Here is a 17642-nt window from a genome sequence, read left to right on the forward strand (position 1 = left end):
GATTCTACACCATTTTGTAGTGTGAATAGTCTAAGTAGTGCATTCACACTGAAAATTCTGCACTTTAACTACCTGGAAGATGCACTACTTTAACCGGTAATATGAAGTGTGGACTGTTGGACACTTCAAGAACTTAACGGTCACTGCTTTGCTCACGTAGCGGAAGGGGTGTAGCTTTCAGGCACTGATGTTGGATTACTTTATTTATGTTGGATTGAGAAAGCAAACTTCTCCTACAAGAATAATTATATTGTCTCCTGATGCTGAATGTGATTATACTCATGGCAGGTATTATTTGGTAGTTTGGTCAGTTATTTCGCTCATTTGGCAACCAAAAAATATCATCAGGTAAACATTTTGAATTTCCTCTTTGTTTTTATGCACAGCATAGTATATCTATGTGGTGTTGTCCCAAATGGAAAAAAAAACTTTTTTCTTTACTAAGCGAAAGTTCAAACTGTTTCCCTGATGATGTTTGACAGTTGCCAAATTAGCAAAAAACGTAAAATTTTTATTTATTTATTTATTTTTTTAATGTTAGAGTTCCATTTAGGAAAACACTACATACATTCACTATGCTGTTGAGTGTGTAAGTGCATAACTACATAGTGCATAAGTGCATAGGGTATAGTTTGCCATTTGGGACGCAGCTTGTCGGTTCAGTCGATCGTAAGTTGTAAATGGCACATATGAGAAAACAACCAAGTAACATTTTCTAAATTTGCAAAAATGTACACAACAGCCTCTAGTGGATTTGACAACACAAGCTGCAAGAAAACGATGCCAAAGCACCGTAGCGCAAGTAGCGGAGCTTTCGGGCTCAGATGTTTGATAACCTGAATTATTTTGGATTGAGAAAGCAAAATTCTCCTAGGAGAGTGATTATACTGCCTCTTGATGGTGAATGTGGTTATTCTTATAGCAGGTATTATTTGGAAGTTTGGTCATTTATTTAACTAATTTGGCAACAGTCATACATCATCCGGAAAATAATTTAAATTTCCGCTTAGTAAAATAAATGTTAAAATTGTGTTCAATTTGGGACGACATGACATACATATACTATTCTTTTGAGTGTGTAAGTGCTTAAGTGCATAGTGCAAAGTGTATAGTGTGCCTGGACTCTTATTTCTAATGAAATTTGGATATAAAAAACACATGATGATAAACTTTCACTCAATTATGGTTAGATTATGCAAGACTCCACAAATCGCATGTAAACTATGGCTCCTGCTTAACTATAATCACAACCCAACTTTGCAGATTCTGTGATGTGACCATTATGAATGCTTGTATTGGAATATCGATGCTAAAGTGATATATTGTGAAGCTCTATGGAGTGATGAAATAGCGGCGTTATTCCTCTCAGGCCCTCTTCAAAAGAGGACACAATTAATGGCAGACACAGAGCAATTCATAACATCCCAAAGCATATGGTTGTATTGGGTTTTAGTTAGACACAGTCTTTTTTGCATTAGGCCTGAAACGAACCAACATAGATGGACATTTATTTTTTTTTTTTCTTTAGACCAGTCTTTTTTTGCCATGCACATTCTTAAGTATGTTTGCTTAAGAAGGAACACCCGGGACTATCGTCTTTGAGGTGGAAGTCACACTTGCGTACTGGGAATTAAACTTGCATCAGGCACACTTTTTGCCACCCAGTGCTGCTGCTTCTTTTTTTTAAGATATTGTCCCAGCTCCAAAGCCAACAGTCTTTTTCTGTCCTTCTTTTTCTCCCTCTAGTGTTTTCCTTCAAGCCTCCAACAGTTAGCGCCGGTTTGAGCTCTCTAATCTCCAAATAATGTGTGACAGTAGAAACATCTCCACGTTTTTTGAACGCTCTCCAGAGCATCTCACAATAAATAATGTGACATATGTGGTCTGTGGAAGCTCCTTTTCCATGCTTCATAAGTAGAAACGTTCTGCTTCTGCTGATCCGGATTCAACACCAGAGTTGTAAGTGTTAGGCTGTTCCGACCGCAGGCGTTTAAAGGCCTGTTCACGCCGTTCAAGACCAATGAGAGTTAACATCGTGATAGTGTAGAGCCCAGAGTATGAATCTAGTCTTTTTATGTGGTGTCTGATGGCAAATATTCATTACTGGATCATTTAGCAATCAATTTAAAAAGCTTGAATTTTTTTTTTTTTTTTTTTGAGTTAGATAATTTGGAATTCTTCAAATTAGCGTTTTGTCCAAAATCTATAAATACAAAAGTGGTTTTATGTACATGGCAAGCATAGTATTTCACACTGGGGTTAGATATTTGTATTATTAGATATTTGTAGAGATATCATTTTTTGAACATTAATACAATTTAGCATTTTTGTGTGTGCAATGTTTGCAACATTTAGTTTAAGGATCAAAGACGTGTGTGTGTGTGTGTGTGTGTGTGTGTGTGTGTGTGTGTGTGTGTGTGTGTGTGTCTGTGTGTGTGTGTGTGTGTGTGTGTGTGTGTGTGTGTGTGTGTCAGACCCTCTAGTTTTTCACGATTTTTTTTTTTTTTGTGATTAATTTTTTTAAAATATTTTTATGGTGATACTATCCCAGACATTTGGGGACAATTATGTGAGTAAAAAAATTAAATATAAAAAATTACTTAGGTGTGCAATCTAACACAATGACAATGACACAAATCATAAAACATATTTCTTTATTTTGGTCTCTTGTCAAAAAAGATCTCAAACAGATCTAAAACGGTAGAGATTAAGCCAAAGGAAGGTTGTATAACTCTTAAATTGAAGAGTTAAATTATCTTTTTATTTAATAAGTTAACAAGTTTTGACTTTTTGTTGATTTTGTGTTGGATTCAGTGATTGCAGTATTGAAAAAAAAAGTGGGGGGGGGGGGGCTCTGGTGTGTAAATGTATGTGATGAGGATTATTTCCTTTTGAAAAAAAAAGTCGTCAGGATTGCTGAACAAAGATTCATAATTTTTTTAAGTGAACCATTGCTTCAGGACTATCTTCAGCTTAATGGTGACTCTCATACAGTATATAGAATGAAGTCACAGGCATTGCTCAGGAGTGATTTTTATTTCACAGACTTCAACAGAGTGTAAAAACCTTCCAATCTGATGTATATTTTGTATTTTCAATTGGATTTGAGTCAGGTCATTGGCTGGGCCATTCTACAGCTTGGTTTTCTTTCTCTGAAAGCATTTGAGAGTTTTCTTGGCTATGTTTTAGATCATTGTCTTGCTAAAATATCCATCCTGGTTTCATCTTCATCATCCTGCTAATGTAGATAATAGACTAAAGAAGCTAATATTCATTTATAATGATGAAAGCCTAAAAGGTTGCTGGATAACGTCTGGGAGATTTCAAGTCAACAACACCTTTTGAAATATATTTTCTGAGAAAAAAATATAAATGCTATTAAAATAAAATAATAAATAAAATGTTAAATAAATAAGTAACTGTGAAATAATGATTCCTTAATCAGCACAATTTTTTACCCCAAAATTATCATTGTTTATTTTATTGCAAACCTGACGACTTTTGATTTTTCATCTTTGTTTTTTTCAACAAAAAGATTAGTTGAAGATGAATTTAATTTAAATAACATCATAAATGTTCAAAATAGCAGGATGGAAAGCAAATATTAATATATTTTTAATTTTTTTTTTATTTTGTGTGGAATTTTAAGTGTGTTGTAAATTAGAAATTGAAGTGCCTTCAGTCTTCCTCTCCAAGCCCACGCTGCCATAAACACATTAGCCACTAACAGCAAGAGCAGATGACAGATGACCATTAACCAGGCCAGTCTGTCTCTATTGGCTTTCTCCCGGTGCCTTATCGATTAGGCAGGTCTGGACTTAGAGGAAGAGACTCAACACAGAAGCCAAATGTAGACCCCCCTTCCATCTATACCATACCAACTGCTTGTCCCATAACCCTTCAGAGCGAGTCTGCACCCAGCTGTCAGAGGAATACAATTAAATTAATGATTTACCCTACTCTTTCATGTCTAATGGAACGGCGCTGGCTTTCTCTGATTGCAGTCCTGAGATGTAACATAGAAGGAGATTCTTGGCTTAAAATGATGAAGTCTGGAGTCGCCACACTTTGGCAGATTATCACAATATATTATATGAAAATTTTTAACCTGAGCTATATTAGGTCCGAATTTAGGCCATTGGTTTGCAGGCTTTTGTTCAGTTGTATAAAAATTAAGCAATGCTTATGCGGATGTAGTTTTTCTAAAGTCCTGTATGTTAAGTCAATTAGTTGTCTGACAATTTTTTTATTTTTTTTTCTGTAAAATATATAGATTTTTTTGTGGAAAATAATTTAATGACTAGAATGATGGGAGAAATATTTTTTTCTATAATTTATAAACAATGTATAAGACTTTATATAATGTTAACTTTATACATTGTGTATATGCAGTTAAAGACAAAATAATTAGGCCTTGTGTGAAATTTAAATTCTATTTCAAATATTTTCCAAGTGATGTCAAACAAAAATGTTTTTTCAAAATTTTTTATATTTTAATAGCTCATTTCTAAAGCTGTGTTCACACCAGATGCAGATGAAGCATCAAGCACGAATGATTTACACGTTAAGTCAATGCAAAAATGTGAAGAAAAAAAAAATCCTGCGGCGCAATTTGCATGAATGAAACGACTTAAGTTGAGCGTTTAGTGAGTTTGACACTTAATGTGCGAATGGAGTTCTAAAACTTGAACTTCAGTGGACATTTGTGCTGTGATTATGGGCGTGACTATGATGTAGTTCCTGTTGTTGATTTCCCAAGGGGAAATCCTGTTGCTGACACCTGACAACAGTTCATCGAACTGGGCTGGGCACAGTCTGAAGAACCACTGAAAGCTTTCATCATTTACTGTATGTACAGTTTCTGGAAGAGTGGATGATGGATATAGTGGACTCAGACACAGCGCCAAACAAATGTATGCTGTTTTTCAGCCTTCCTAAAGCACATAAACACAGTTATTCTCTCCATAAAATCCATTTTAGTTATTTACCAAGGAAGCTAAGTAAACGGGCAGATAGAAGCCCGATGATTGAAACTGATTTCTTTTGTCTTTGCCATGATGACAGTACAAAATATTTTGCTAGTTATTTTGCAAGATACTAGTATTCATTTTAGAGTACAATTTAAAAGTTTAACTAGGTTAATTAGGCTATTTAAACAAGTTACTAGACGACAATTTTTGTTTTGTTTGATCTGTAGCGAACTGAAATGAAATTAAATACCATTAAAAATGTCCTTGCTCTGTTAAACATTACCTGGCAATTACTTAATACAAACTGTAAAAGCGGAAACCTATATTCAGTTGTGTGATTTTGATGAAGAATAGTAAACAATCTTAATCTTGATCCTAATATGAATCTTATTTTCCTTGAATTATCATTATTTTATATTAGATAATATATAAAAAATTTCAAATACAGGACAAAACCAGAATGCCAACCCATTGTTGCCTCCAAAAACAAACCAAAAACTCAACCTAAGTCAACTCTTCATCCATTTTCCTTTATGCCAATTCAGTTTAAGACTTAATGACAGCATCTCAATCCTCATATCTCACATCTAAGTATAAATAAGGAATTAATTTTCCTGTTTCACACCTGTCTGAGCTATGGGCTTCCTTTTCCATGAGTGTGCAGTGACTCTGAGTAGATGATAATTACAGCAACAATTGGTTCCCTCCATTCTGCACCCCGTGTGAGAGGAGCAGCAGACTGCGTTTTAAAGAAGCCCATCTGGACTTGATCGCTCACTCCCCAGAGAGGCCTACAAAACTTCTGCTACAAATATTGTGCGCTGATGATAGACATAGCCCATGGCAAGAGAACTGATCAAGCACAGCAAATGGACTCCCAATTGGAGAGGCCATAAGGAGAGCCAGTGTCTCGTCTTGAGTGAACTAACTGGAGCAAGACAGAGCACAGAAGGGGGAGGAACGGGGGGACTTTTTTGTTGCCCCTGGGAAAAAACCAGGCCTCTCCCCAGCATGGAGTCATTCTTTTGGGACCGGAGGGGGTCCTGCTTGGCTTTTATGTGGCTCCGGACTCTCTCTGGAGTCAACTGCTTTCCTACGAGTCCTGGCTTTTATGACTTTTTGAACTGTGGATTTAGCTAATTTGTTGTGCAATGGGAGCTCGATGCGTCTGGCTTTATGGGACGGCACAAGTCTGGAGAGGAAGTCAACAGCTTTTAGAAGCACCTCTTGCTGTTCTTGCATAAAATAAACAAGATATAAAAAAGAAACAAAAGTCGCGGGTTGTTCCAGAAGGTTGTCCAGAAGCGAAGCTGTTGCGTGTTTCTTACTGTCAGAGGGGATTCCCTTGTTCTTCTTTTGATGAGCTGAAGATGAAAGACTGTGATTCTGTTTTTGCTGAGCAAATTAGCAGTTAGCTTTGTATCTAAACACACCAAGGTAATTTTGTGCACATTTCATGTTGAGAATGCTTTATAAAGATAAATGAAGACTCTAAGGTTACAAACAACTCTGAGCAGCAGGACGTACAGCTGTTCAGTAGTTTATCACCTGGTTATGGTTGTTGGAAAAAAAAAATGCTTCTGGGAAGATGTGCTAAAACTGATTTATCATTTTTTTTTAATTGTTTTATTTATTTTACCATTTCTACAATAGTGTTGGTATATAGTTACAGTAACTAAAAGTATACAATTCAAATTTGTTACTGTTTGGAATAAAGCTGACAATCTATAGAAAAAAAAATCTTTAAAAACGTCAAATTTGAAATGTGGGTTTGACAACTAACTACAAGAAACTGTTTACTCAAAGTACAGAAGTGCCTAAAGCTAAAATGTAAAACTAAATAAACAGTAACACTTTATTTTGATGGTCCATTTGAGTATTAGTAGACTGTCTGCTTAATGATTCTGTCTGAGACTGATTCTGCTCCTTCAACAGACACTTTACTGACTATAAGAAACTTTGCAAGTACATGTCAACACACTAACTAAACCCAACCTAAAAGTCTCCTTATATCTAATAAGAATTAGTTGACATGTAGATGCAATGTAACTCACGTTCAACAAACAGACCAACAAAATAAAGTGAGACCATATAAACATATGAAAAAAAGGGAAATATAAATGAAAAAACTAATTATTAATTATAATAGGTTAAGGGATATGTTATCTTGTTGCTTAAGATATATTGTAAATATTTTTTTTAAAAGTGTAAAGAGTTGTATTAAAAAGCATATTTGTTTTTTTATATAGTATAGTTTAATGAATAGAATCTATACAAAATGTTATTAAATCCAACCACTTTGTTATTTGTTTTTCCTGCATTATTAAATGATAATATTAATAATAATAATACTAATAATAATAAAATTAATAATAATACGAGCAATACACATAATACGAACAGTTATTATTATTATTATTAGTAGTAATAGTAGTAGTAGTAGTAGTAGTAGCAGTAGTAGTATAGTAGTAGTAGTAGTAGTAGTAGTAGTATTGTTGTTATTATTTTTATCATTATTATTATTTATTATTACTATTAGTATATAATTTATTTATAAAGTATTTTCCAGAGATGGGTTGTGGCTGGAAGGGCATCCACTGTGTAGAAACGTGCTGGATGAGTTGGTGGTTCATTCCGCTGTGGCGACCCCGGATTAATCAAGGGACTAAGCCGAAAAGAAAATGAATGAATTTATAATGTACGGTTAAAGTCAGAATTTTTAGCCTCTTTGTTTATTTTTTCCCCCAATTTCTGTTAAAAGACAGGATTTTTTTTCAACACATTTCTAAACATAATAGTTTTAATAACTCATTTATAATAACTGATTTTTATATATACAGTTTAGGTCAGAATTATTAGCACCCCTTTGAGGTTATTTCAGCTAGAATAAAAGCAGTTTTTATGTTTTTAACATCATTTAAGGGACAAAATTATTAGCCCCCTCAAGCTATATACTTTTTGATGGTCTACAGAATAAACCATTGTTATACTATAACTTCCCTAATTACCCTAACCTGCCTAGTTAACCTAATTAACCCAGTTAAGCCTTTTAATGTCACTTTAAGCTGTATAGAAGTGTCCTGAAAAATCTTAAGTCAAATATGTTTTAATGTTGTCATGGCTAATATAGAATAAATCAGTTATTAGAAATGAGTTAAAACTATTATGTTTACAAATGTGTTAAAAAAAAAATCTCTTTATTAAACAGAAATTGAGGAAAAATAAAAAGGCTGGCTAATAAATCAGGGGGCTAAAAATTCTGACTTTAACTGTATATATATATATATATATATATATATATATATATATATATATATATATATATATATATATATATATATATATATATATATATATATATATATCATTAAAAAAATTATTAAGAATAAGGTTGACAAATCAAAATAAATCCCTGTCTATTTACCTTAACTTACCTTTACTGATGCTTGTATATACTCCTGCACCAGCTTTTCTTTCAGTCTACTTGAGAATTTGAGCACTATGACTCCCAAAAGCACCCCAAACATGACAGGCTGCCTTCAGGCTGTCTCTTTCCCTATAACTCATGTCATGTATGTTATTAAGTCATTAGATGCTATCTCTCCAAAGAAAGATTTAATTACCCAGAAGGTGCTTCTCTGAGCAGCTTGAAAAGAAGACAGATATGCATATTCATTGAGGCAGGATGTCAGGTAAAAAAAGAGAGACCTCCCATCACCTTCCCCCTCATTCACAACAGTGGCACTGTGTCTGTCATTGGAAAGGTAGCAATGGATGAAATAATAGACCCAACCCCCTTTCCTCTTTCTCTCTGACCGTCAGCCAAGATCCAATCACTGATATGGGAGAAGAAAAGATAAAGCCACTGTTATTTCCCATTCACCAACACACACACAACCCCACATGCCCTTATAGTACCTGCAAAGCTTTGTCTTAAATGCCTTTAAGGTGGTTTAGGTCTTGCTTGGCTCGCCCCCCATCTACAATTTAAAACTTGTCATTTATTTTAGAAATAGTAGGTTTAGTTTATTATCCGTTGTCTTACATAAGTTGAAAATGAAGGCTCTGTCTGTTACTTTTGAAATGCCTCTTTTTTTGTTTTTACAGAGTGTGCAGATTGAGGTATATATCATGTGACACAATTTACACATATATTCATTCTTTCATTTTATTTTCTGCTTTGTCCCTTTATTTATCTGGGGTCGCCACAGTGTAATGAACTACCAACTTATCCAGCATATATTCTACGCAGCGGATGCCCTCCCAGCTGCACCCCTCACTGGGAAACACCCAAACACAGTCATTCACACACACACTTCGACGAAATTAGTTATTTTTATTTATTTATTTTTTTGTGGATGAAAACCCCCTTGTCATATATATATATATATATATATATATATATATATATATATATATATATATATATATATATATATATATATATATATATATATATATATATATATATTTCACAGTATTTTTGATTTTTTTTTCTTCTGTAAAAAGTTTTATTTTGGCTAGAAGAAAAGCAGTTTTTGATAAAAAAAAATTATCAATAGTCTTAGCCCCCTTAAGCTATATATTATTTGTTTTCCAATTGTTTACAACCGTTATACAGTGACTTGCCTAATTACTCTAGCTTGCCTAGTTAACCTAATTAACCTAGTTAAGCCTTTAAATGTAACTTTAAGATAAATACTAGCATCTTGAAAAATATCTAATAAAATGTTATGTAATGTCATCATGGCAAATATAAAGTAAATATAAATTAGAAATGAGAAATTATAACTGTTATGTTTAGAAATGTGTTAAGAAAATCTTTGTTTCATCTAATAAAAATTAGTTAAAAATATACAGAGGGCCTAATAATTGAGGAAAGATAATTATTCTGACAATCTTATATCTGGGTGGATTAATGTAAACAGAGCCTAATCTAAATGTTTCTAAATTTTTTTCTTTGTATTTTGCATTGTGATAGCTCACTATTTTAGAATGTAAGAGTGGACAACATGTTTTATCCATGTTGGTATCTGTCACAGGAGTAGTTACCATTTTCAAAAGTGGAGAAATGCAATGTCAAGTAGTATACTTTTTTTTTTTTTTTTCATTTAGAGGTACAACAGTATGTCACCTGGGGCAGTACCTTTAACACACACACACACACACATATGAGTGCACATTGTTATCCAGGTAGCTATTCTGATGTAATTTTCATCAAAACTGGCTAACTATTCAACAAGAACAAAAGGAAGAGTCAATTCGGAAACCACATGCCAACTCTGGAAACATGCCGCATTTCTATTCGTTGCTTAAAGAATAAGTAAACTTCAACACATCAAGTATGCAGCTCTCCAATTAAAAATTCAGGGGCAAATTAGCAATTTATTAAAGTCGGGATCCCCCCAAATCCTGCACATTCTACAACCTTGGTTTATTTGTTCATTCTGTTTTGCACTGTGATACTTCAACATTTCATTGTGTACAAGAAAAATTTAAAACACTTGCACTGTAAAAACGATTTGTTGACTTTACTTAAAAAAACTGAGTAAAACCATCCCAGCATGCATACCACCTCATAAGACATTAATATTAGGTTAGATTTACTGTGGGTCATTATGTCAGCTGATCAAAATTCAATGACTAACCAGTGTTTAAGGAGACATTATTTTGACGTCCTATAATGTTTTCAAATGACGTTGGTATTTGGTTGATTTTTTTTTTTTTTTTTTTTTTTAGCAGGAGACTAAAACCTAACGTTGAGCTAACATCTTAAACAAACGTCATATTGACATCAAATACTGACATTTATTCATCAGGTATGGCAACTAAAATCCAACGTCTAATTGACATCAGTGTTAACATCCACACAACATTAAGCTGCAACATCATTAGATGTTGATTTTTGGTTAAATTTAGGTTGGATGTTGAACTTTAAAGTCAGCCTGACATTGAGTTCTGACATCAACCCGATTTTCATTTCCAAACAAAATGCAACATCTCCACAACGGTTGGGTACAACATCAATCTGACGTCATGTTGACTTCCTGTGCCTGCTGGGATTGTGTTTTCAACAATTAACTAATTATTCAACAAATTAACTAATACTTATAATGTTCAAAATGTATTTATTATAAGTAAGTTGCAACTTAGTTGCAACTTACAAAGAGTTTGCTAACGTAATTAGTAACTTTTTCAAAACTTTAAAAAACTTTAGCATGGACAGTGCTTTGCTTGAAACTAAAATGGCATTTGTATCTGGCTGGTGAATCATAATTAATATGCAGTAGATGCAGCCAAAACTTTCTATTGATTCAGTATTTCCGTATTTGTCTGTGTGTTTCTTGGTGTCTTGGAGACTTGGGATTCATTCGAAAACACTACGTGTGGAGAGATAATGATTTAGAATAAAAATGTCATTCTGGATTAATGCTGACAAAGCTTAAGTCTAATTTTAGGCATTTGTTTGAAGGGTTTTGCATCGTGACAGCTTACCATTTACACATGACGCATGGAAAATCTTTAAAAAAGCAAATGTGGACATGAAATGGAAATGCTATTTTAAACCACTCTGTCATTGATGTTAAATACAAGTGTGTTGATGTAGCAGATGCCTCATTTGATTCAGTCTTTCTGTCGGTTTTACAAAATCACTTAAAGGAACACTCTGCTTTTTGGAAATAAGCTCATTTTACAACTCCTCTAGAGTTAAACTGTTGAGTTCTACCATTTTTAGTCTATTCAGAAATAGTCTAGGGCTGGCAGGAGCACTTTTAGCTTAGCTTACCATATATATTTGAATCAGATTAGACCATTAGCATCTTGCTCAAAACTGAAAAGTTGCTCTTTGGCGTACTAATCAAGGAACTTTGCTGCTGTACTGTGGCTGCAGCAGACACAATTATATATTACGCTCCTGAAAATAGTCCCCAGCTAGGTAAATGGTAACCAGTGTTGTGCCAGGTAATGAAAAATAGTAAGTAGTTACAGTTACTAGTTACTTTATTGAACTCAATTACTTTATCAATTACTTACACCAAAAAGTAATGCATTATTGTTAAACGTGATTTTAAAATACTTTTCCAAAGAACATTTTTAATGCTCCTATTAATACCCTTATTACGTCACTTTAGTGCTGCATAAGGAATACACTGTTGATCAGCTTTACAGTTTTAATTAATTTGCATTCTCACAACTAAAACACAAGACAAACTTAAACAAAAAGTAATTTTTAAACATTAATTTATTTAAGTCAGACCAGCAGTACAAAAATGAAAATGGTGATCAACCAGCTGAATAATATATTAAGAAACAAAAAGCAAAGTTGCTTCAGCATCATAAAAGCTGTTGTATTTAACCCCTAAACATGTTCCTTCACAGCTTGAGTATGAAAACTAGCAACAATAAACAACAAACACAAAACCTTTATGCAATTAATAAATGAAAGTATACTGAGCTATCATTCAGAAACAATTTAGTGAAACTCAGCACCAAAAAAAAAAAAAAAAAAAAAAACGCTTTATAGACAACCATACATTTTATGCATTTTAAACAAAATCATAATAGCTGCTAAAAAATTAAATCTATGAGTAATTTTCAAAGTGTAAATCAAATGTGGTATATCAACAACTTGAAAAGTAAGCTGTGTATATTCAAAGTGCAAAATCTACTGTTGTATAACTGCTATAAAAATGTTTAACAGTAAAAAAAAAAATTAATCATAGCATTTTTCTGAGCAATACACCATACATTTAAATAATGTGTTCTGAAATATAACAGAAATGTGTCACTGTGTCTACTAAACTAATCAGTTTTGTTATACAGATAACATATGTGTGCTTATTTATTTGAAACAGCATAGTATTAGTAATAGTAATTAATAATAGTAACGTTAATAGTTTATCTCACTTTTATGGGTAGGGATGGCTGATGTGAAACTGACGTTTCGACAGTGTCGAGATGCAAGCGCAAGTATTTCGAAGCATGATCTGAAACACCTAGGTCACATGACTAAGGTGATTCAAAAGACACAGGTCACTTGACTAAAGCATTTCAAAGCATCGGTCATTTCAAAAGCATTTTGAGATCTGGCGATTCTCCGTTTGACTGACAGGGTCTGTCTCATGTAGCCTGTGCGTGTGCACAAAGTAACTGTGTTGCAAATGGCCCAGGCTCAATTACCGACTTGTACAAATCCTCAAAAAAAATTATGATTTGATGTATTTTATTAATGTTACTGTTTGTCACCAAAACAAGACATATTTATTCGCAAAGTGTTCGGATATCAGACCAATGTTAAAACAAAATATGTTATGAGAACAGAGCATTAAAAAAACTAACATCTATAGCTGCATCACTCTGGATTCGAACCCATCTTAGCACGCTAGTCAGGAACTCTCACTGCTTTACTAAATCACTTGAAACCTCAACTCTACAATAAGTTCAATACCTCAATTTGCTTAACTCTTTCTTTGCTGAAGCTGTTACAGAGTATAACAAAAGAAATGACCACTAGGTGTCACTGTAGAGACGGGGTTAAAAACGTTTCGAAACGTCGACACATTTGCTTGAACTGTTTCAGTGTTTCATGAAGCCTTGCCTTGCCCACCATTATTTGCGAGCACTCACGGCCTACCTCATGCACATTCAGTCTCTCTTGGGTGCACACTCGGCCTAATTATGCATATTCGATCTCTCTCACTCACACACTTGGACTCTCTTGTGTACACCCGGTCTCTTTGCTTTCGCTTTTGTCCAGTCTGGTGCCTCAAAACTGATGCGTCTTCTTCTTACAGTCGTTGGCCACCAATCCCACTATACATCGCTGCTGAAAACGGGAAGATGTAGCTAAGACTGCAGCTAAAATGAATTCATTTACCAAGTAAAGGACACTTGCAACATATTTAATGATAACGGAGTTACTACATTTAAAAAGTAATGCATTACTGTATTAGTTACTATCAAAAGTAATGTCGTTACTAATAACGCATTACTAGTAACGTGTTATTGCCCAGCACTGATGCTAACAGCGCTGCATCATATCAGTATACCTGCTGCATGGTACAGCAGCAAAGTTCCCTGATTATTAGGCTGCAATGAGAGTACAGTTCCCAGCCAAGAAATGACCAATGAAATTACCAAGAAAACAATAAATTGTCAGTAAGCACACAATGTAACTACAGAAGTGTCAAGTTTTAAATGGGAAAATTATTAAAACACTTATATTTTTATTAATTAATAAGTGAGATGCTTGTGAGTGAGTTGGTCTAATCTAGTCCAATGATTTATGCTAAGCTAAGCTAAAAGTGCTCCTGCCAGACCCAGAGATCAACTAAAAGGGTTCAAAAATAATGTTAACTCATCTAGGAGATTTTTTAAATAAGCAGTTGTAAATAAGCCTATTTCTGTTCTTTTAACAGAGCTAGTTTGGAAACATCATTCTCAAATCATCCGAAGACCTAATTTAATTCAAAATCTGTGTTCTGCATTGTGATTTCTCACTGTTACATCTCTTTCCCTTATAGGAGGCAGTTTTACAACAACTTCAGGGCTGTACGCTGGAAGCAATTCCCTCACAAACTCAACTGGATTCAATAGCACACAACAGGTAGCTGGATTTCTATCTCTTCTAGTCTAGTCTACAGCATGCATTAAAATTGTACTTCCTCCGCCTGGCACATACGCTCAGAATGTTTTCCTTCCTCCTGTAAGCTTTTATAAAACATGTGTACACTCGCATATTACTCACATGATATGAATCACTCTAAATGTCTCGACCACTGTATGCACAGATTACCTCTTGCTCTTTTTGTGTATGAATTATGCCACTAGCGGAGACAAAAAAAAAAAAACGAGTGAAGACAGATCGCTGTCCAGATGTAGCGCAGAGGAGACATATGTTCACATTTACGTTTTGGAATCTATGCTGTAAAGTAGCAGGGTTGCACGCTGCTATCTCACATTACCGCCTTGATGTCTTTGTGCAGGACTATCCTTCCTACCCGACGTTTGGCCAGAGTCAGTATGCGCAGTATTACAACAGTAGCCCTTACACTTCTCCATACATGACCAGTAACAACACCAGCCCTACTACACCCTCCACCACTGCCACCTATACCCTGCAAGAACCTCCATCAGGGATCACCAGCCAGGCCCTCACAGAGCAGCCCACAGGTAAGAGAGACCCATTTAGGTGGAAAAAATTTTCTGGCTGGAGGTCTGAAAAATTTTGAGTTACTACAAAGAAGAGAGCTGATTAGCTGATTTTGCAACACTAAACATTGATCATAGATTTACAAATTAGAGATTAGTTTTACAATGTTTTTATCCATATAAATAGGGCGCTTTGTACTGTGCTAATATGAAGCAAGTTTGTTTATTATTTTTTTTAATGGTGTAATTTATTACACTTTGTATTGGATTTGTGTTTTAAAATGACAGGTCATGTCCTGGTAGAAATTTGCTGTACATTAGTTTTTTTTTTTTTTTTTCTATTCTATTTTATTCTATTCTATTCTATTCTATTCTATTCTATTCTATTCTATTCTATTCTATTCTATCTGCTTTCTGTCTTTTTTTTTTTTTTTTTTTTTGGTCATTTATAAATTTCAGAATAAAAAAAAAACTATATTTCTATTTTTAGACAAAATAGTTTAAAATAATAACAGTAAAATGTAAAATTAGAGAAGAAATTGGAGAAGACTTTCTATCATTGATGACAATAATTATAATTATTAGGGTGCTTTCACACCTAGACTTTTGTTTTGGAACCTGGCGTGTTTCTCAGCAATTGCGCTTAGATCTGCACCTAAGCAATAGGTCTGAGATCGCCTGACTGGGGTGGTCTCGGCTCCAATAAAATGAACTCTGGAGTGGATCAATTAGTGAGAAAGCAAGATGATCCGAACCAGGCTGTATCACTGTGTATTATAGATATGTATATCATATACAGTATACTGTTATATGAGGAGAGAATTATGAGTAGGACTGGATGTCTTCATTCCTAATGGTAAATGTGCATTTCAAGTCAAATACGAAAGTGAAAGAATGCTGAACTATTAACAAGAGATGCTTATCTGTTAGGAAAATTGACCAAACAGTAGTTTTGGTTTCTGTCTTTTATTTATTTCTATAATGTGAAAGCTTATAATGCATAATTCTAGCCAAAAGCTATGTATGAGAAAGTCTTATCTCTAATTTATATCTGGTGACGATGTCTGTGGGTGTGGCCATTTAAAATTAAAGTGCAGCTTTTCACTAATAATGTCTTATTGCTCATCATCATAAATTAAAATAAGGGCGCATAATAGCTGGGCAGGACTCTGCAAAATAAACTGTGAAACTCTGACCAATGAGAGGAGAGTTTGCTCGCATGTGACATGTTTTAGCTATTATGGTCCATTTAGAAACTTTGCCGTGTGAAAGCGAACCACACCAAGAACAAAGTGCAACATTGTAACAATTTTAATCCCTGTTTCGGAATAGGTGAATCGATTCACAGGTGTGTAAGCACCCTTTATATAAAAATACCTATTGTTCTGTTACATAAACAGAAGGTCATCATGTATACATTGTAAAAATAAATTGTGGCTGACTTAAAGTTTTAAGTTGAATCAAATTAATGCTACAAGTCATTTAAAACTTACACCAATTAAACATATTTAAAATGTTGATTTACATTTTTTGTGAATTAAGTTATCAAAAAAAGTTGAAACCTGATTCAACTAAAATTAAAAACATGTTGTCATGACTTTTTGAATAAATTGCTTTAACAGTGTACTCAGATATATCGCCAGCTATTTTATGTATTTGTGTAGTATTTAATATAGTATTTCATGTAATAGTTTTATATTATATGTATTTTATATAACAGTTTGAAAAGAATTTACAACAATTAAACTGACATAAACTATGACTTACAGTAACTACCCAGCAGGCACAGAACGTCAACACAACGTCAGATTAAAATCGGGTTTACATCAGAATCCAACATCAGGCTGAAGTCAATGTCCAAGGTCGGACAGACGTTGCATTTTGGTAACTTTCCAACACAGCCTAAAAACAACAAAATGTCAACGTCTATTGGTGTTTCAGCTTGACGTTGTGTGGACTTTACCACTTACTTCAATCAAACATTGTATTTTGGTTGCTATACCTGACGAATAAATGTCAGCATTTGACGTCAATATGATGTTGGTTTAAGAGGTTGGCTAGATGTAAAATTTCGTTCACTTTCCAGCACAACCTAAAATCCACCAAATGTCAATGTCATTTAACGTTGTTTTTATAACTTTGTCCTTAGATGCTGGTGACCTAAAGCTAACCTAATATTAGCGTCTTATGATGTTGTGTGTCTGCTGGGTATGACTAAAACTTAAATCTAGTAAAATACAATAATACGTCAATAATTATGAAATCTGATTGACTGGTTAAAATAAGTTAAATTAACCTAAAACATATGGTGTCATGTCTTTTTGATCATATAATTTTTAAGTGTCATTTTTCTAGCAAATATACATCAAGATAGTTTAAGAAGAATTGATAGTAGACCAACTTCTGCTTACTAATTTACTTACAAACTGAATTAGTGAAACATTCTAGTGCTGTTGGATTACTTTTAAAATAAGTCTTGGCCAATCAAGCTCAAGAGCCAGGCTGAACATATTTACAGTA

At 33.9% G+C, this 17642-nt stretch overlaps 1 protein-coding gene across 34 annotated transcripts in view; it reads left to right on the forward strand.

Annotated features, from left to right (window-relative positions):
• The window catches only part of eya1 (EYA transcriptional coactivator and phosphatase 1), a 272169-nt gene that overhangs the window by 208554 nt on the left and 45973 nt on the right, over positions 1 to 17642 (forward strand). For all 34 annotated transcript variants that reach the window (XM_087308133.1, XM_087308138.1, XM_087308135.1 and 31 more), the window contains 2 exon segments: positions 14495 to 14577; positions 14957 to 15143. In XM_087308133.1, coding sequence (XP_087164259.1) covers positions 14495 to 14577; positions 14957 to 15143 — 270 coding nt within the window.

The sequence above is a fragment of the Danio rerio genome, chromosome 24, assembly GCF_052040795.2.
Source record: "Danio rerio strain M-AB ecotype USA chromosome 24, GRCz13ab, whole genome shotgun sequence".
NCBI lineage: Eukaryota > Metazoa > Chordata > Actinopteri > Cypriniformes > Danionidae > Danio > Danio rerio.